Source organism: Pogoniulus pusillus, chromosome 4 (genome assembly GCF_015220805.1).
Source record: "Pogoniulus pusillus isolate bPogPus1 chromosome 4, bPogPus1.pri, whole genome shotgun sequence".
Lineage (NCBI taxonomy): Eukaryota > Metazoa > Chordata > Aves > Piciformes > Lybiidae > Pogoniulus > Pogoniulus pusillus.
Window position 1 is genome coordinate 25,931,508 of NC_087267.1, and position 20,570 is coordinate 25,952,077.

Below are 20,570 nucleotides of genomic sequence, written 5' to 3' on the forward strand. Positions count from 1 at the left end.
TCAAAAGGGTCACTTACAAAGAAGAAGATATTTTTTAAAGCTAGTCATTCATGCCACAAGAATGAAGGGATATAAGTTTAGTTCCATTACTATATTCAGTATATCTATAGATTTTATTTTTTTTCTGATATCCTGAGAAGTGAGATTTTGAAATATCTTTCATAAAAAGCAATAGAAATATCTCCAAACTAATTTAAAATGATATTGGCAAGATATAAAGATACTATGTGACCTAGTTTCTTGGTGGATTTTTGGGTGAGATTTACCTTGTGGTTTAAGATGCGTAAGTGTAGGTGTCCAGATGTAGATACCTACATTTGAATTAAATGCCTAAACTCTGTCCCCAGCCTATAGCGCTGCTTGGGGTTGTTGTGGCCAAAGTGCAGAACCCTGCACTTGGCCTTGTTAAATCTCATCCCATTGGCTTCTGCCCACCCATCCAGCCTGTCTAGGTCCCTCTGCAGGGCTCTCCTACCTTCCAACAGATCAACACCTGCTCCTAGCTTGGTGTCATCTGCAAACTTCACAGTATCACAGTATCACCAAGGTTGGAAGAGACCTCATAGATCATCAAGTCCAACCCTTTACCACAGAGCTTAAGGCTAGACCATGGCACCAAGTGCCACGCTGGACTCAATCCCCTCATCCAGATCATCAGTAAAGATGCTGAACAGGACTGGGCCCAGCACTGATCCCTGGGGAACACCACTAGTGACTGGCTGCCAACTGGATGTGACACCATTCACCACTACTCTCTGGGCTTGGCCCTCCAGCCAGTTCTTGGCCCATATCAGAGTGAATCTGTCCAAGCCATGAGCTGCCAGCTTTGCCAGGAGCTTGTTGTGGCAGACTGTGTTAAAGGCTTTGCTGAAGTGCAGGTAGACTCCATCCACAGCCTTCCCCACATTCACCAGGCAGGTAACCTGATCATAAAAGGAGATCAGCTTGGTGAGACAGGACCTGCCCTTCCTAAAAGCATGCTGGCTGGGGCCTGATCCCTTGGCTATCCTGTAGGTGCTTTGTGATGGCACTCAAGATGACCTGTTCCATCACCTTGCCTGGCACTGAGGTCAGGCTGACAGGTCTGTAGTTTTCTGGTTCCTCCTTTCAACCCTTCTTGTGGGGCATCACATTGGCAGCTTCCAGTCTTTGGGGACCTCTCCAGTGGCTACTGTAATGGTAATTTAAGTACTTTAATCACTCAGATACGTACATTGTAGACATCTTAAATCACATACCTTAATATGTAAGTTGTACTACAAGGTCTCTTCCAAGTCAAGGGATCTCCTTAGCAAACAGATGGTGACTGTAAGTAATAGAAAGATTTTCATATGAATCCAAACAATTAGGGTATGGTAACAGCCATGCATATATATTTGCAGATGGGTTTGAGTGTTAGTCCTCAGACTTTAAAGATGTATCTTTTATCATAGCAAAGGCCAGGAGATCTGATGTTATGATACCTGAATGTCTTATGTTTACTCCTTGAAAGTATTGACACTGTTAGAAACTTAATGAAAATAAATCTGGAAGACTTTCCAAATTAAATTGGGCTAAATATATGAATCAGAAATAGTTGGAATATAGTGCTCCCTAAGGATGAACAATAAACTAGATGTCTAATGCAAAATATCCTTAAGAATAAGTACTTCCTAATAAACATAGCATGTTTTTGGAAGGGTTTTTTTTGTCACTTATGTCTGAAATGGTAAATGCTGGTGTATCTGAGAATCTGTATCTAATGGCCACTTTTGGGTTGTAGGGCTGGCTGGCAATTCCTGATGCAAGGAGAATACAACTTTGCCCCTTTGAAAATGGCAAGTATTGTGTTATTATTCTTTATATGGGTGATTTTCCACAGTAGTATGTCACATTTTGAAATCCATCTAAGGTCAAAACCATACATTGCAACATTTCAAGGAAACTTCATACTGGTTTGTTATACTGTGGGCAGACAGACAGCATACTTTCAGACCAAACTGCTCACCAATTGAAGCACAAGTTCCAAAGCTTTGTGTTGTCAGACAATAGGGAGCACAAATTTTGGCACACTGATGCTTATTTCTGTCCATATAAGAAGTACCAATGGAGAGCTCCATTGCAAAATGTACAGCTTTGCTGAGTGTGAGAAATACTCTTTTACAGCTATACCTGTCATTTACTCAACTACCCTCCTTGCAGAAATCTCAAGCAATTTTTTCACACTCTAGTGCCCACTTCACACTTATTTAAATATGTAAGGAGTGTGCTAGTTTGAGGCTAATTGGAATATTTTAATGAGAGAAATTAGATTATAGGGTGTTGAAAGGAAACAATGGTGATGGCTACTTCACTCATAGGCTTGCTGACGTGTATAGAAACAAGAATATAAACATAGGTAATACACAGTGTGTCTCTCTATTGGAGTCTGTGTTTCTCCCTGGGCTGCTTCTGTGTAACTAATCCTTCTGCTTCTAATCCCTCCTTGCTGATCCTCCAAACTCACTTTGAATGTAAGGCAAACTGTGGGATAAGGTAGAGGGCTGGAAAGAAGGTGGAAGGGTGCTTGGGAGCCCCTCCTTGGAGGGATTTCTGGGAGGGGTGTTGTGTTTCTGTATTACTTTTAACTTGTATATTTCTGTATATAGCTGTAAATATTGCAAATATCTGCTTATATATTGTGCTAAGCTGTGAATATAAAGCTTCATTCCTTAACTTCCAGCCAGCTGAGTCTAGTCTGGGTGATTTCATGAGAATGGGGGGGTCAGTAACTCCCAAACCATTACAAAGGAGTTCCAGCTTTTGAGCCACATTGTTTTCTTTTTTAAATCTTTCTGTTTTCTAACTGACATCTCTGTTTGCAGGTGTATCTATATCATCTAAATCTCTTTCTCTGTCTCTATCTTTGTCTCTGTCTCTATCATCTCTATCTCTTCTGTCAAGGAACAGGCCTGAAAAATCTTATTGGTAGATCTATTGTTTTGAGAATTAGGATTATATTTACCCTATATCTAGATTATTATACACTCCTATCACATGTAAAATGTAGTTGTGAAAATTGTAGGAAATGTTGAGACCTAGGACTCTGCAGTTAGGTTAAATATTCTCTAAACATTGGGTTTACCTTACAAGTCCATTTTTTAAAATGAGCATTTTAAAAAAAATCAAATTTCCATGTATTTTTTAAAGTAGAATAAAAAACTTCCTAGAAAGGTTTCAGTACTTTAATGTCAGTGTTGGAACACAAAGTTAAGACAGCAAGAGACTTGGAAGAATTAAAGGGTCTAGAAGGATTTTAAAGAAAATATCTAAAGTTTTTTTTCAGGACATTTCTGAGAGAAGAAATACTAATAGGAGTTATTGCTATGCTCTATGGCAGTTGACCTAGCACCATCATGACTTCTTCAAGACATGGCTTAATGGCATGGTGGGGCTAGGTCAATGGCTGGACTCAATGATCTCAGAGATCTTTTCCAACTGAAATGATTTTGTGATTCTATAATTTGGACACCTAGTGTTTCCACTCTGATGTAAACTGTGCTTTACTTTGCTATATTTTCATTGTCCGTTCACTAGTTGATCATCCAACTAGCTGCATAATCAAGTTTTGCATCACAAATATTTGCAGAAGTATATTTTTCTCCTACTTCAAACTTCTAAAAGGTAAAGGTAAATCTTTCCAAATTGCTCCATTAAATATGGTCAAACCTGGCTGGATGTGTTCCTGCCCAACTTGATCTAGGAGAACCTATCTTGGGTGGAGGGTTGGATTAGATGACTCTGGAGGTCCCATCCAGCTACTACCATTCTGTGATTCTTTGTGGTTCCACGAACTAAAATATCAGTTTGTGTTTCATGATGAAAATTTCATCCACATGTAGCTAAATTGAAAAGAAAGTCAGTACAAAGTGACTAATTTGACCAATTAAATAAATATACAGCTTTTATTTTATAATATTGCCTGTTTAAGACATTCTTGAGTATATGTTGACTACCTCTGAAATTGGCTTTCCCTCTTACGTGTATGTTTTGTGCATGTAAGTGCTACATGAGACACATGCATAGTCTGACTCCAGTCACTGATGTATGGCATGTATGGATTCATTCCACTTCACCATACACAGTTAAATGAAGGTCCTTGGTTAGGAATTTACTTGCTTGACACTGCTTCTGTGATTAATGCACTTCCACTGCAGCCTATGTACGAGTGGAGAAGAAGTCATTCCCTGGTGGTGGTTATCTGTCGTGTAGTGAGAGACTGGTAAGACTAAGCTCTCAGGTTGAGTACCTGTAGTAAACCCCAACACATTGATGGGACGAATTCAAGTGTAACACGGTCAATATGTGAAACACTGCAGTTCTGGTTGGTGAAAATGAAAATGAAACAGAAAAGCAGTGCTTTTGGGTTTAGAACTTGTATAGGTACCAGATTTATTGAGAATTTTGATTGATTTTGAGACATTCTGAATAATGTTTCCACTCTTTGTGCACAGATACAAAGATGCTGTGGAATAATATTATTTACAACCCATTGACACAAACCCTAGCCTGGGAGCCAGCCTGTCCCGTGCTTGTCATGGTTAACCTTTGCAGGTTAATGAAGTCTAACAACCACTGTGAAGATATACAAAACACTTCCAAAAAGTCTCCTGAGAAAGTAAGAGCTATGCAGATTTATTCCAACTCAGATTGAAGTCCATAATCAAAAGCATAATGTGAAAATCTAGACTTTGGAATGAGAGCAGCTGCACATTTCTCTCTTTTCTGATACTTAAAACTATTGGTAACACAATGTGGTTTTGTACACTAACCACATGATTTATTCAGAGACCTCATATTGACTGACTCACTATTAAGATATAAAAAGTGGAGATGACTGTGAAGCTAGTAATGTTTGCTAAATTCTTTGGTGTGAATAGGGTCTGCCTTTCATTTATAGTAAATGCATGATTCATCTTCCTTGACTTTACTGTCTAAATGGTACGTGTTCAAATCTGTGTTATTCATCTCACATTCCCTTTAAAGTGAGTGAGTGAAACAGACACTCAGCTTCTCATCTGAAGATTTGAGAAGGATTTCTCTGTGAAGGTAGCTTCCTTTTCACTATGATAAGAGTCTGTTGTGATGAGATTGTATTTAGATATTCAACATTTAGACACCTGAACTGTAAGTGAAATAAAGCTAAATGTCTTTAAATCTGACTGGAGACATAACAATACCTTGGTAGCTCATGATTGTTTCATGCTCTTTGAAGACCCTCCCACTAACTGGTTCACTGTCTTGAAATTGTTGGTGTTAATGTTGATGCTCTTCCTCAGTGTTTCCAGCACTCATGTTCTAAAGTTGAAAGGAGTTTTCATGGCATATAGCTTGATCTGAATGTGAGCCAGCAGTGTGCCCAGGTGGCCAGAAGAGCCAATGGCATCCTGGTCTGTACCAGGAAAGAGAGGCCAGTAGTACAAGGAAGGTTATTCTGCCCCTGTACTCAGCACTGGTCAGGCCCCACCTCAAGCACTGTGTCCAATTCTGGACCCCTCAATTCAAGAGAGATATTGAGATACCGGAACATGTCCAGAGAAGGGTGACAAAGCTGGTGAGAGGCCTGGAACACAAACCCTATGAGGAGAGGCTGAGGGAGCTGGGGTTGTTTAGCCTGGAGAAGAGGAGGCTCAGGGGTGACCTCACTACTGTCTACAACTCCCTGAAGGGAGGCTGTAACCAGGTGGGGGTTGGTCTCTTCTGCCAGACAACCAGCAACAGAACAAGGGGATACAGTCTCAAGTTGTGCTGGAGGAGAGGTATAGGCTGGATACTAGGAGGAAGTTCTTCCCAGAGAGAGTGATTTGCCATTGGAATGGGCTGCCCAGGGAGGCGGTGGAGTTGCTGTCTCAGGAGTGTTCAAGGAAAGACTGGATGAGGCACTTAGTGTCATGGTCTAGTTGACTGGACAGGGCTGGGTGATAGGTTGGCCTGGATGATCTTGGATGTCTCTTTCAACCTGGTTAATTCTATGATTCTATGATATGATTCTGTGGTCTAGTGGTTGGATATAGCTGGGTGCTAGATTGGACTGGATGACCTTGGAGGTCTCTTCCAACCTGGTTGATTTTATGATTCTATGATCTGTTTAATACTTCAAGCTGAAGTCTCATGATACTAAGCACACTGGATTTATGAGATAGGCTTTCATCTTGAAAAATAGGTTCCAGGCTTTCCTGATTGTGGAGACAAGCCAGTAAACCCAGGAAAAGCAAATTAAAAGACTGATTCTTAATTTCTGAAACTCTATGAGTATTATTCTGATGAGATGTTTTGCAGGGGCTGGGGACGGTGCTGACTAAAGACTGCTGAATGCTTTTTTGATTAGAAAGTCCTGGCTAAGTGTTTATTGATTGTTCAGATTCACCATTTCATGGGTTTCAACAAAGCTTAGATCTTGCAAAAGGAAATATATTTAATTTTATACATGTGACTGGGCCATGTGGAAATCATCATCTGCTGACAAGAAGCACAATTCATTGCTTGCAGGAAAGGAAAAAAATATTCCTGTATTTATTAATATTCCTGGACAGGATGAATTTTCCTGTTGTTTTCTAATTCATCCTAAAATATTTGATCTTGTATTTGGTCCACTTGTGCTTTAATCCTGAAGAACATATCTCTTGTGCGCTAGAGACTACTGGACATTCTTCACATAGTTCCAGTTTCTTCAGTAAATCCACACAGTACAACACTCTCTGGTACTGTGCACGTGTACTGCTTTACGCCCCACAGCTAACTCTTCTCTCTAGTTTGGGTGTGTCTTTTTCTGTTGATGACAATGCTGTCTCCATATCTGACACTCAGACAAACTCATGCAGAGCTACCTTTCGTGACCCTATGGTAGAGCTACCCAAGGACATTTGTTACGTTCTTCTCAAAAAGTTAGCGGAAAGAGATGTGACTTTGGCTGCGATACTGTTTTTTGTGTGTAGGATTCATTGTGGTCTGTCACTTGAGCTCAGTAAGATGACTTAACATGGGCGGTAATTGTTTATGTGAGACAAGGCTTCTTATCCTGAGGGCTTTGGTGGGTAATCAAGAAAGCAACATTTTGTAGTAATTAAGTACATGTCTAAAACTCAGTTTAAATCTTTCTGGAATAGAGATATGTAAAATTGGCAAACTGATGTACCGAAGGAGGAACAATGCTTTTGGTTATATGTGTAAATGTTCTGCTGAGTTGTTGATGAATAGTAAATAAGAGGCTGAAACAGGACAGCTGTGTAACCAGAATTTTGCATGTAAGCCACCACAGAATCAATTGATTCAGCTCCAAGAGCTAAGAGTTACAGATAAAAAGTGGCAAACTGATGATTAATTCAAAGTTGTGGTTCTTTCTGTTCTTATCATTTAATGTCATTAATTTATAAAGTAAACAACCCAGTTCCTTTCTCAGTAATCAAACTGTGGAAAATTTCGGGTAACTGAGTTTGTGAAACTAGCTCATGCTGAGTGTTTTCTTTTTCAAGCAGGTTAAATATTCTCGTGTGGACACTCACCCAAGACTTTGCATGAAGGTAAAGGGATTTCCTTGTAAAGCACCTGTTAACTGCATTCTTTCTGTCAGCTATAAACATGAGTTCCTAACATTCTTTAGGATCAATATTTTGTTTCATACCTCTGATGAATGAGAAGTAAGACTGAAGGAAATGCAAAACATTAGGTTGACAAGAACTGCAGCAGCAATGATGATAGAACACAGGTCAGATTCTGCCCTCTGTCTCTATTTAAGAAAAAGCAGGGAAAAATTGTTTTAGGTCAATGCAAACTTTGCAGCATGCACTAAACTTAAAGTATTTCCATGTTTAATATTTGGTAATGAAAAGTATTGACACACTACATCTACTGGAGTACCTTTTATGACTCTAGTTGAGAAAAGAATGCCAGTAAGGTTAACTAGTTTAGATTATTTTTAAGTCAGTGGAGCTACATGTTTCTGTAAAATATGCATGTGCATAAATATCTGAAGAACTCGGGGATCTAATTTAAAGCAAGGGTTGGAACATACTATAGACCAGGTAAGCTGTGAACTTACTTTCTGCAACTTTCTGGAATTTACTGATCATCTCTAGTTGAATCTGTAGCCACAGACTGAAATTGAAAAATCAGTTTTCCTAACAGATTTCTCTGCTTTCAGTTTACAACAAAGCAAGGGTCTTGGGTTAAATGCCCATTTGCTCATGGAGAATTTCCAGGTAAATATATGTTTTAAAATTACATAATATTAAATAGTGAAAAATAGTAGATCACTCACAAGATATGAACCTTCTCCAGCAAACAAGTGAGAAGAGTCCACATAACCGTGGCTTGTAAATTATGTTGAAAAGATTGCTACTTCTGTTATCCCCAGCAGGTTAAGTGTTTATAATTCTTAAAAGTAACTTGTGAGGATCAAAATAATTACTTGCAGATTATTTGATGGCACTTAGCTAATTAAAAAGGCATTTATTTTAAACATATCACTTTATAATATAGTATATAGTTCTTGTGCATCTAAAAGTGAATCTTTTCCCCTCATATCAGCTTGGAAAATGAGAACTGATGCAGTTGCAGGAAAAATACAAGTTTTCTTCACATCGCAAACCAAAGCGGAGTTCTCAGTGCTTGTGTGTAACAGGACGCAGCTGGCCTCATGTCAAGCAGTTGGGATCCACCATTCAGTCTCCGTGGTTTGTACATATTATTTCTTAAGCATTTAAAGACTTTTAAACATATCTAACTGCATTAATTTTATCATTCCATTTATTGCTCTGCAGCTTGAAAGTATTACTAACCTCATACATGCTCATACTGAAATGATTATTGGAATGTTTTTTAAAGTTCTAATTCTGATCTCACACTGAAGCAATAAATAAATAAGGGTGCTGAAATCCAATGAGTCACACCCAAGGAAGTGACTATTGAGTGGAACCTCAATGTTCTTTTAGCACTTTTTGTGGTGCAGTATTTTTGTTACATATACAACAAACACTAGGTGTTGGTATTTCATATATGGGTTTAATTGACCTTGCAAATATTATATCATGAAATGTAAGACTTGAGGCATACTTCTGTGACAGTTTTGAGCCGTGGTAAATCTCAGAGTGGCCAAAACTAACTCAGCACACAAGCAAAGCAAGTTTTCAGCCAAATCAGTTTTTTGTGTTAGCGAACTGTGTGACTACACAGCTGCTTCTCCTAGCCAAGCTGGGAAGAGAGAAGGAAAAGATGGGTGAGATTTCTGTCAAGATATGGGAGCCTCATTCCTCTCTTGCGACTGATTCTTGTATGTTTTGAGTGCAGCATTATGCATTGCCTTTGCTCTCAAACCTTGCCTACCAGAATTACCTTGTTGGCCTGAGCTGTGGTCTGCTGAGTGGTACATCTGGGAAGTTGGTCAAAGAGCAGAAGAGTGGCTGTAGCATTATTTTCAAATAGATGAACGCTAGCAGGACAGGTCCTAGGAGCTACTGGGATTTCCGTGCTGAAAGACATGCTGCTTGCTCAGCAGACAGGTTTTCAGTGATCTTATGTTCACCCTAAATGTGTGCTCCTTCCTTCTGCTCTGCTGTTGAGGTATGAGATGCCATATGGTGGATTTTGAGAAAGGTGAGAAGTCCAGATGTGTGATTTCTACTGCTATTCTGGACTGTGCCCACTGACAGTTTTTCTGTAGGGGATGTACTTCAAAAGACACAAGCATGAGATAGCTTCTACACTTGTCCTCTTTTTTTTAGGATATATTGCAGCTGTACTTCTTTTTGCCACTGCATGTGAGTACATGCTGCAGCTGTGACTTTTTCAAGTACCTCTGATGCTTTTAGTGTGCTGGATGAACACACCAGGGCTAAGTGACAAGGAGGACTTCTGAAACTTAAGGAGGTAGACACTGTAAGCTGAATTTAATTTGTAATGAATCAGGTTAGGCCTGTCACATCTCTGGTGCTGAATATTACAGAACAGCTGATAAAAACAGCATTTCTCAACTCAGATTTGCTGCTCAAGCTGAGGACATGCTTAAGGAGAGCATAGCTGCTCTTGCAGGAGGTCCCAGAGATGAATAATAATTGTTAAAGGCCTAGGAAAAAGAACCCAAAAAACCCTGAACATGGCATCCTAATCAACATAGACCACATAGGGCATTGCTATCAAGAGTCTGTCAAAATGGGGCAAGATACTGGGGGAAATGCTCTATTGCTGGAAGAAATGGAGATCCGTGTGCTAAAAGAATTGTCAAACACTGTGTTCAGTGAACACTTACAGAATCACTTCCCTTCAACTGGTTTATTTCCCATGAAATCTATGGAGTTTTAAAGGTTCCCTTGTGTGAATTGCTATGTGAGAAGAAGTGTGATGTTGGAGCACCAATAAATCAGAGGTAGGTCTCTAAATGCATGTTTCATGAAGGGCACTGATGCATTTAAAAATGTGTGCTGTTTTTTCCCTCTGGTACGAAGCTGTTATGTTCTCTGCTACTGCAACAGGATGGGAGCTCACATAACTGACACACAGCTCCTATCTCAACAGTATGAGCAATATACACAGACTTTTCAACAGGACTTAGCTCTGTGTTTCCAGAAACCAATGTTCATTCTCGATCTAGTTATCTCTGTTGAGATGTAATCAAAAAAGAACATATTCACCTCATTTGCCCTAAACAGTTTTAGGATTTTGTTACACTAAAGAGGGTGGTGTAGGATTCATAGCTATTAGTGGAGCAACTAAATGTTATTTTGTGGACAAACCACGAACGACCAAATGTTAAATGCCAGAACAGTCATTTAGGACCATTTACCCTAAGGCTGAGCTTTTTCTCAGCATACAATGTGATGGGAAGTCCAGAAGAACTCTGAAGAAAGGGCCATTCCTCCAGCTCAGGTACACCAGGGGAAGGAAGTGAAGACGCTCATTGGTTAAGGTGGTGTAAGTAGCCGTGGCAGAGAGAATGCTCTGCTTTATGGTGCTTCACAAAATGCAAGAACATTAGCCCTCTTACTGTGCTCTTCAGGTTGTGCTTGTAAAGCTACACCAAGTTCTTATTGTCTTAGAGATCTGGGGATGTCTCTGCAAATAAATAGCCTTCCATAATGAATATATACTTGATTTTATTTTTTTTCTGACACAGTAAAACATGTAGCATTTTTGGCAAACAAACCAAAGAGCTGGAGAGGCACAGTACATTTTCATTGTTCCAGAGAATAGAAAATAAAAGCTTTCAAATTTGCTTTTCCTTTTCATTAGGGAGATTCTGTGTCAATCGCTATGTCACGGGAAATGTGCGAGTCAATGATTTGCATTCAGGTACGTGTCTTCATTTTGCCAGATACTCTGTAACACAAAACCCAAGTGATGAACAAAACCAAAACAAACCCAGCAGCCACTCTTACCACTTTCTCCTCCCAGACAAATCTGATTACTGTGCAAATGGAGTTGATAAAGAGCATTGTCTATATCTTGATGTGCTGCCATCACGTCTTGTTGAGATGACATTAGTTAACAGAGAAGTTGCTCTCTATGATCTTGCTTCTTTGTCAGTGGGAGATACAGTGGGGGTAACATAATGAAATTCTTAACCCTGTCTTTAAAGGTGTTGAAATAGCCAAGTAAATCACAGCTGAATTTTTCCAGAATTAGCACTATTTGGAAAAGGTTATTCGGGTAGAAAACAGCACAGAAATTATATAGTATGTTGGAATTAGCACTCCTGAAAGCAAATTATTTCTGACATTTTTACACATTATTTCTGCAGCTGAACTTTATTAAGACAACACTAATAGAAAATGAGAATGAGACTGCTAGGTTTATTTCTCTCTGAAGTTAAGCTTCTCTGCAGACACCAGAGAGAGAGAGTGACTGCTGGAGCTGTGAGGCTGCAGCAGCTGCCCTGGCAGGCCTTTGACAACTTCACTTTCTGATACAAAAAAAAAGGAGAAAGATAAAAGTGACATTGGCAAGAGCCTTCTGTCTTTTTCCCTAGTGAAAAATCAGATTTAATGGCAAAATTGATGTTTTCCCGCACAAACAGTTTATTTTGTAGCTAATACATTATCTGTCAGTATACGGTTCTCCTCTCCCCAAACAATCTGCTGTGCTTTATCATTTAGAAACCTAAAATTGAGTTCAACTCGCTAAGTATAAGTAGACCAGTAGTCTCCATATGCATTTATTTTAGAATAGGTTAAAAAAATGCAGTATTTTGAGTAAATTAAGAAAGCAATCTCATTTTGCCAACACAAGTGTTTAGTAACAGTTCTGCTGGCAGAGGAATAAGACTCAGTTCTTTCTTTTATAAGGGCTGGAGGACAGATGTAGAATATTCAGTCCCATTGCAGATCTGTGATATCAACTGTGGTAAGTATGTATGGTCAGAAGAATTAGCTCTTGTCTGTGTAGAAGAAAACATCTCACGTGGTCTGTTTTCCTTGGAAAACTGAGATGGGATTCACCAGCCTGAGGATGGCTACCTACTCATGAGCTAGATACACTTAGCTTCCTTTATAGACAGTGAACTCATATACTTCAACTAGCTTTTAATTAGCTACTGTAGGAGCAACATGTGTGGCTGTTTTCTCTGCTTCCTGGGAGAATTTTCCATTGTGTTCCAAGTTTTGCACGCCACACCTGTATTTACCTTGCTGTTGGTGCATGATGTGACTAGTTCAAAACAATCCTTGGTGAGTAGACACATGGTGCTGTCATTGTTGTGATTGCAGCACAGCCTTACTGTTAATTCCCCACCTCTGTAAACAGGAGAGTAGTACTTCCCTCCACTGCAGAGGTGTGCTGAGGTTTAAGGCACACTCAGATAGGCTTGTGTGGCCAGAATATTCCAAAAACTCCCATACCTGAAAGTAAGGTATTGTAGAAGGAGTTCAGAGCAAACTAAGGCTGTGGGGTTTAAAGTGAAGAGCGCAGGAGTGGATTGACTTGAACTACTAAGCCTAAAAGAAGTCAAGCTGAAAGAAGGCTCAGTCTGAACATTGCCAAAAGTGCCTCCCTAAACCTACCCACCCACTCAACCTCCCTTCCCAGTTCATTGTAAATATAATGGTTCCTATGACAGATTTTTTCTGTTGAGTAAAAATATCTGCCACTTAACTGTAGCTTCAGAGTTGGAGATTGTTTATTAAAGAGAAAGGGGCTTGAATGTAGTTCTCTGTGCAGGCACTTGTGTAATGTTAGTTCAGGTTTCTTCTCCACTTAACAAGTTGTAACAAGCCCACTCAAGTAAATCAATGAAATAATCAGAGTGCTGTGGTTTATGGAGTCTGGATTCATTTTCCTTACTTGTATTTTCCTTTTAACAAATGTGAAAGGGTATGACAAAAGCATGTAAAGTAATGAAAGGCTTCAGGGACGGCCATCTGGAAATTCCCCTCTACCTTACAACAGAAAGAATGGTCGTTTTAAACAGTGGAACAACAAAAGCAGTCTAAAGAGTATTTTGGGCACAGTATTTGATTTATATGTGGAACTTTTGGTCAAAAGATTTTGATAAAGAATTTGTGGAGATTCAGAAAACAATATGAGAATTTCTGCACATGTCAAGAGTATCAACATATCTTGATCAACTCTGTAATTTGTGATCACTATGGTTGTATAGAGGGTATTAACCTCATGCTTCATGGATTCTGCCATGATTTATAGTTTGAGGATAATGCAGCCCATGTTAGTGAGTGCAGAATTCCATCTCTGTCAGCTGACCAGGAGGGGGTTTATGAAACCACCCTCCAAGGCCAGTGGTGCAATTCAGTGTCAGAACTGGGACAGTGAAATAGGTGGGTCTCACTCATTGCTGTAGTTTATGTGTTCTTAATGACTCATCAGGATCCATCAACAGCTTGTCATGTGTATTGTGGTGGCTTGGGTGTTACCCACCCCCTCCACACTTTGGAAATCACCCAGACTAGACTCAGCCAGCTCTGCAAATTGAACGAAGCTTATTATTTACAGCTTAGCACAATATAGAAGCAGATATTTACAGTATATACAGTTATAGACAGAAATATACAAGGTAAAAGGTAATACAGAAACACAACTCCCCTCCCAGAAACTTCAATTCCCAGGAGGGGCTCCCAACCACCCTTCCACCTTCTCCCACCCCTCTACCTTACCCCAGACATTGCCTTGTGCCCCAAGGAAGAATGGAAGGTCGGCTAGAGGGGTTAGGAAGCAAGTGGATTAATCAGAGAAACAGAGGGTGAGGTTTTAGAGAGAGATGCAGCTTAGAGCTCCCCAGGAGAAGTGCTTTATCTATGTTTTGATTTTTGTTCTTATACATCTCAGCAAGCCTATGAGGAAAGTAGACATCACCATTGTTTCTCTTTTATAGCCTGTGATTTAATCCTTCTCCCCAAAACATTCTAGCTAGCTTCAAACTAGCACCTGCGCGATCTTTAATGCAACAATAGTAGCAGTACTTTCATATTCTTAAATGCTGTTTTCTATAACAAAGTTACTTCTTCAAGCATGATCTTTTTAAAACCAGAAGGTTATGAAAGTTTCTTAAAAATCATGTCACCAAGGGTGACATCTCATGCTGGGATGATGCCGTGTTTGAATTAATAAATTTAAGAAGAACAATCCGTGTAAAGGTGAAGAGGAAGCTGCAAGAGGAGTTTTCTGGCATGTAGAGTGCATTATACTGCAATGTACTGCTTCTTTCTGTCAGTAACGGTGCCTAGGAATTAGAATGGCTTTGCCTTACTTGCTCACAGAGGATGGAAATGGGAAAATAGAATTTTAATTCTGAATCCCCCTCCCATTTAATAGTACTGGATTAGTGATTTATGGGAAAAACTTGATTTTATCTTTTTAATTTTCTTTTTCTGTTGGCCTCTTTTCTGGATTCCATTTACTGTAGCCAAACATTCCAAGACATCATTTCACCTATTATAAAGGAAACTTATTTTTTTCTGAATGAAACAATAACTCAGATCAGGCAGTGTGAGAATAAATGTGTGAATCATAATGAAAGCCAGTTCAAATGTAGGTTGCCATTTTGTTTCTTCAGGTTTTCTTGGTCATACATATGGTGATGGAAACTCAGCAAAGGCCATGGCACACAGGTATCAGTTCAACGTATAGTTTAAGACGTCTCTAAGCACTGAAAGTTTTCAGTCCTGAGTATCTGGTTCTGCTCTCTCCTCTTTGTCTACACCGAAGACACCTCTTGCTTCTCTTCTCTTGCTCTCCCTCTGGTAAACAAAAGCGCAGCCTGACATCAGAGGTAGCTGCCCTTCTGCCAAAGAGAAAGGACAAAGAGAGACAAATACTCAGTAGAAGTGAGATATTTGTAAAGTAGCAAGACATTTTTCGAGAGCCCTGGAACAATCATCAGATTTACTGCATGTGACATTCTCATTATTAGCACCTGTCCCCTGCTTTCTCCCTGATATTTGTGGTAGATCAGACTCTTCTGTTCTCTCACTCATGTATCTGCTCAGCTGTTCCAATGCTTCTTTTGTGCCCTTTGTAAAACACTTATTCCTAGACTGTAAACAAATCATGCAGACCATAAGTATGATTTATTGGACCCTGAGCTCTTAAAAACAGTCCTCCTCTCCTGATACTCTTTCAGAGACAACCTAGAAGAAGGGCAGCAATTTAGAACTCCAGAGAGTAGAGATGCTCTGAAAAGCCTTTGTTGAAAGCTAGGAAAGAGATGCAACCTTGCACAAGTTCTGCAAGTCATGCGATTTGAGAACGGGCTACCAGCTTTGCTTCAAGGCAGTGTGTAGCTTTCACTTTGTCAGATGATACCATTCAGAATAAACTATCTTAGTTCTGTATAATTGTTCATCTAAGTGTTGTTTGGACTGTGATAGTCACAACCAAACCGTATACAAGCAGTTAGATTTGTTATTGAACTTCAGCTGCGTATGAATGCAATGAATTCTCTCTCATGTCAGTGAGAAAAAGCCAATGTTTTTCTGTTCTCTTTTTCCCCTAGAATGAAGAGTGTGCATTCCTTGCATTGAATTTAACAACACATTTTCAAGGTCCTTAGTATCTTCTCAACATCAGGTTGAATTTTGGTATAACTTGCAAATTATGTTTAACTCTCTACAATGTGTTTGTAGTTTGTGCTAATTACTGTGAGATTATTCTCATGAGTGAAGAATTTAGCAAGTTAAGCCTAAGAAGCTGGATTATGATTCCTCATTTGCCAGTATTTCAAAACAAGACATGTCTTAGATAATTTAGAGAAGAATCACATTCACTTTTTTCTTCTAACTTAATATCTTATGTACAATATGCTAGAAATGAGAACTTCCTTAATATGTTGTGTACCTATAGAACAAGTATTTATTTGTAACCTATGGTTTGAAACCATAAGTAAAACTTCTGGAGAAACAAATAGAGGAAGTTCTCTCAGCTTTGTTACATTGTCCCTCTCTATAATTTCTTCTGTTTTCTGATGCCATTCTGATGACCTCACCATGATAGGCCATATTCCTTAAACATATTTAACAACTGCTTTCTGTGTTTGCATTTGTATTTGACTTGGAGATAACTTTCCTATTTGTCTGGGCAGGTACACATGCTTCGTTTGATAGCTATTTAAAACTGTCATGAGGAAATCCAGTCTAGAAAGAATTAGTTTAGTGGAAAAAACTGAACCATTTTTTTCCCATTATATCAGTATTTATACTCAATTATTGCGAGTAATATTACACATTGTAGTGGTTATCAAACATTTGGCCTTTATTTCATTGAATATTTCTGTCAAACATCTTTGCTTCCTGTTGCATAACAAGGAAATTAAATCAACTAAAAGCTGATGTCAGATGGCTAATAGCAAATCCTGAAACCATGTGGAATTGCTCATATGGGAGCAAGAGTTTGGGTGGGGAGTGAGGGTCTGGAACAAGAAGCTCATCAATAAAAAAGGTATTTTCTGTCTGACTGTGCCCTTTTTTGTTGTTTTGTTTTTGCATTATTTTATTTCAAAAGAACAATTTCCAGAAAACAAATGTGGTGTAAGAGATACACAAGCTTTCTGAGGTGCCCTAAAGAGGATGAATTCTTCTTGGCTCCTTTGATATCAATGCTTCATTCTGTAGACTGCTGATCTATTAAATATATTCTTATTCCAAACAGTGTTACAGCTCCAAAAGTGAAGGTGGCAAAGCAGCTTTCCTAAAGCATTCAGTTACTTGATTTGCTGTGAAATAGGAGCACTGATCTGTTGAGACATCTGGTTTTCTTTTAATATACACCAGACTGCAGCCAGAAACAAGACATTCAGTCATTTAGCTGGGACAGCATCATAACATAACTCTCCACTTCCCTCCAGTGGGAAAGTCTTTCCTGTAGGAACAGTTAATTTGTAGAGTGTCAAGACAGATCTCATCTACTCTCCATCTTACATGGGACATTATAATCTGCTTTTCAGTAGATAAACTATGCTGTTTATACTGGATCAACCGCATATTAAGGAGTCACACAGAATCATATGATCAACCACATATTAAGGAGTCACACAGAATCATATGATCAACCGCATATTAAGGAGTCACATAGAATCATATGATCAACCGCATATTAAGGAGTCACACAGAATCATATGATCAACCACATATTAAGGAGTCACATAGAATCATATGATCAACCGCATATTAAGGAGTCACACAGAATCATATGATCAACCGCATATTAAGGAGTCACACAGAATCATATGATTCTATGTGACTCCTTAATATGCGGTTGATCCAGTATAAGCAGCATAGTTTATCTACTGAAAAGCAGATAATAATGTCTTTACACTGTGCTTTTCAACAGGTGGAGTTTGTAAGATAGATTTCCTCCCATTGGGTACTTGTTGGCTAGTGAAATCTAAACCAAAACCTACTGAAGTACCTATCTGACTTCTAAAGATCCAGTTTTCAAAACCAGCTTGGAATGGGATTATATTCCATGTTGCTGTCTTCATATAAGTGCTATAAGGTTTCAATCATTTTCATATTGTGACCGATATAATTAAAAAACAGAACAAAGCCCAAAACCTTCCCTTGGAGCAAAGAACCTCTATTCTCACACATTTCATGATTTGTAGCACGTGTTCAGTGGCTGAACACCCACTGCAGAGCTTTCCAGATTTTATTTTTGTAGTTTATAAGCATTCTGAAGTGGAATTTGTGCTTGACAAATAGCTTTTGTGGAGTTGTCTCTGATGGTATATGTATGGAAACAGAGATAAAATGCTAAAGAAGGCCTAGAGATAGGACAACTAGACAAAAAAAGATGGGAAGAATGTACTTAGAGCCATCTGTGGGCACAGATAGAGAGAAGTGCTCAGCAGGAAACAGTGTCTTTCCTGCAGAAAGAAGCCTGTGAGGGATGTCTAAAGATGAGGCAGGGGAAGTGATCTGGAGAGGATGAAAGGATGTAAGATGGGGGCGGGAATGGGGAGGTAAAGTCAGCCAGCCTAGGTGTGGTTCACATTGCCAGTACAGATTTACCCCTCACTCAGAACCTCCCATTAAAACAGGAGCGTGAGTGGAGGGTAACTGGGCAAGTACTGCTTCTCACTAGTATCACTGTTCTATGCTGCCTTGTCCGCTCCTTCATGGAGCACAGTGCCATGGTGAGTGGGAGGCAAACAGGCCCAGAAGCTACTTTTGTGACAAGGAGTCCTCTTCAGTATGCTTAAAAGCTTCTTACTGTAAAAAGGAACTAGTATGCTGGGTCCTCAGCAAGTTCCCTTATGCCTCAGCTTCTAAGTGCAGAACGTGAATTAGAGTGTGGAAACAGCCTGTCTGATTTTAATTTCTTTCTTCTTCAATAATAACAGTCCTAACAATGGGGAGGGAGAGCAAAGGTGTGATTCAAAGGAGTAACGCTGGGTTATACAACAGCCATACAACTTTAGTAGTCCTTTCCCAACTATTTCCCTTCTTAAAAGTACTGAAATTTGACAGAGCTGTTTCTTCCACTTTTTACATTATTGTTTCAGTTTACTTTTAAAAGTCCTGCAGAAACAGCAGAAAAGTTCAGCAGAATTAATTACTGATAAAAAAAAAAGAAGAAAAACGCTCCCATGGCTCACTGCTTTTATCTATCTAGAGAATAATAATTAGCAACTTGAAAAATAGCCTGGTTATTATTTGAAGAGGAAGCACAACTATTCCCAGCATAAAGATAGGGAAACTCAGGCAGATAAAGTCAGTTGCTATTCCTATGACGATTAAATCAGCTGATGCTCAAAACTTGGGTTTGATTTCAAGTCATAAGAGAAGTGGGATTGTGTTTTGTTGTTGTAGTAGTAGTAGTTTGGGGTTTGTTTGGTTTTGGGTTTTTTTTTGGTCTTTTTTTTTGGTTTGGGGGGGTGTTGTATTGTTTAAGGGGCTTGGTGCTGTTTCTTTTTGTGGTATTGGTTGGTTGTTTTGGTTTAATTTTGTCTCTTTTTTGTTGTTGGTTTGTGGTTTTTTTTTTTTTTAATTATTTTGGTTTTGTTTGTGGTTTTATTTTTTTAGTTGATAAATGGTGGTTAATGAGGAAGATGGAATGGTAAGGACCTGTGAGGTACCAACCTGCTCCATCCATACAACACCTGGTGGCTCACACCCAGCCTTTGAACACAGCCTCAGCCTAAGGGTAACAGTTGCTAACATCCAACATAACCCGAGAGGCAGTGGCAAAACCTGTTTTACCTTAGCATCCTGCTCTCAGCCAGAAAGGACACAAAGTGCTGTTTACCTCTCTCTTCCTTTCCCTTACATAGGCAATTATCTTTTATGGGGAATGGGAAACTAGACCAAACTTTCCTGACAGCCTTTCAAATGCACACAAGTTTCCTGATTGCTGTACGTGTCTGATGCGGCAAAGTGTTTCTGAGTGGAAGAGGCACCTGGTGACTACACCATGATCTCTCTGTTGTAGAGGCAGGAATTAATGTGGCCAAGGCAGGAATTTTTATACAAAAATAGAGTTATTTTTATTTTCCCAAAACCTGCCCCCAAAACTATATATACAAAGATTGATTTAGTTTAATTAACAGATTCAGTTGCTTGAGAATATCTACAGGGATGCCATCGATAATCTGACTATTTTGGAACTCAGAAATTGGAAAAGGCTTTAGCTATTAATTAATAGTGTTTTCTTACTAATAAAGTTGAGCCAAAATAACTCACGATCAGGCTGACTTCCTCGGGCGGTCTGTCTCTCGTTCCCTTTCAGCAGCTGCAGGTGGGTCGTTAAGGGTCGTTAGGCTTACAAAGGGTGTCAATAGGTGAAGCAGTCTTTGAAGCTCTTTCTGTATCCAGCCGTGCGGAGAGGGGAGAACTCTCAGGCAAGCAGGAAGGTTCAGGCAGTAAGGAACTCCAAGGTGGGAACCCCCAAAGGTAGGAAGCCCCCAATATTTATACCCTCTCTAGACAAAGAGCAAAGTTACCACTTCCTTAGGTGCGAAAGGCACAGCCAATCCCAGCCAGATCCCAGCGCGGGCACTGCACAGGGCACTCCTCATGCGGGCAGGACCCCTTGCTCACCCCCTTCATGCCTGCAGGGCAGGCGAGGTGGGGGGAACCAGGTGGCTTTCCCTCTCCCTTTCAAACCACGCAGAGAGA

General features: G+C 39.5%; 1 protein-coding gene and 1 long non-coding RNA gene across 2 annotated transcripts in view; one reads left to right on the forward strand and one right to left on the reverse strand.

Moving 5' to 3' along the window:
* Positions 1-15,980, forward strand: part of IL17REL (interleukin 17 receptor E like) — a 46,047-nt gene extending 30,067 nt beyond the window's left edge. The window contains exons 9-17 of the mRNA XM_064142914.1: positions 1,763-1,817; positions 4,473-4,636; positions 7,491-7,538; positions 8,159-8,216; positions 8,545-8,690; positions 11,242-11,301; positions 12,294-12,351; positions 15,014-15,068; positions 15,953-15,980. Coding sequence (XP_063998984.1) covers positions 1,763-1,817; positions 4,473-4,636; positions 7,491-7,538; positions 8,159-8,216; positions 8,545-8,690; positions 11,242-11,301; positions 12,294-12,351; positions 15,014-15,068; positions 15,953-15,980 — 672 coding nt within the window. The remainder of the gene's footprint in view (positions 1-1,762; positions 1,818-4,472; positions 4,637-7,490; positions 7,539-8,158; positions 8,217-8,544; positions 8,691-11,241; positions 11,302-12,293; positions 12,352-15,013; positions 15,069-15,952) is intronic.
* Positions 14,787-20,227, reverse strand: LOC135175124 (uncharacterized). Its single transcript, XR_010302250.1, has 2 exons — positions 20,136-20,227; positions 14,787-15,241 (listed from the first exon to the last, which is right to left on the reverse strand). It is a non-coding gene; the product is annotated as an uncharacterized LOC135175124 (long non-coding RNA).
* Between the last annotated feature and the right edge of the window lie 343 nt (positions 20,228-20,570).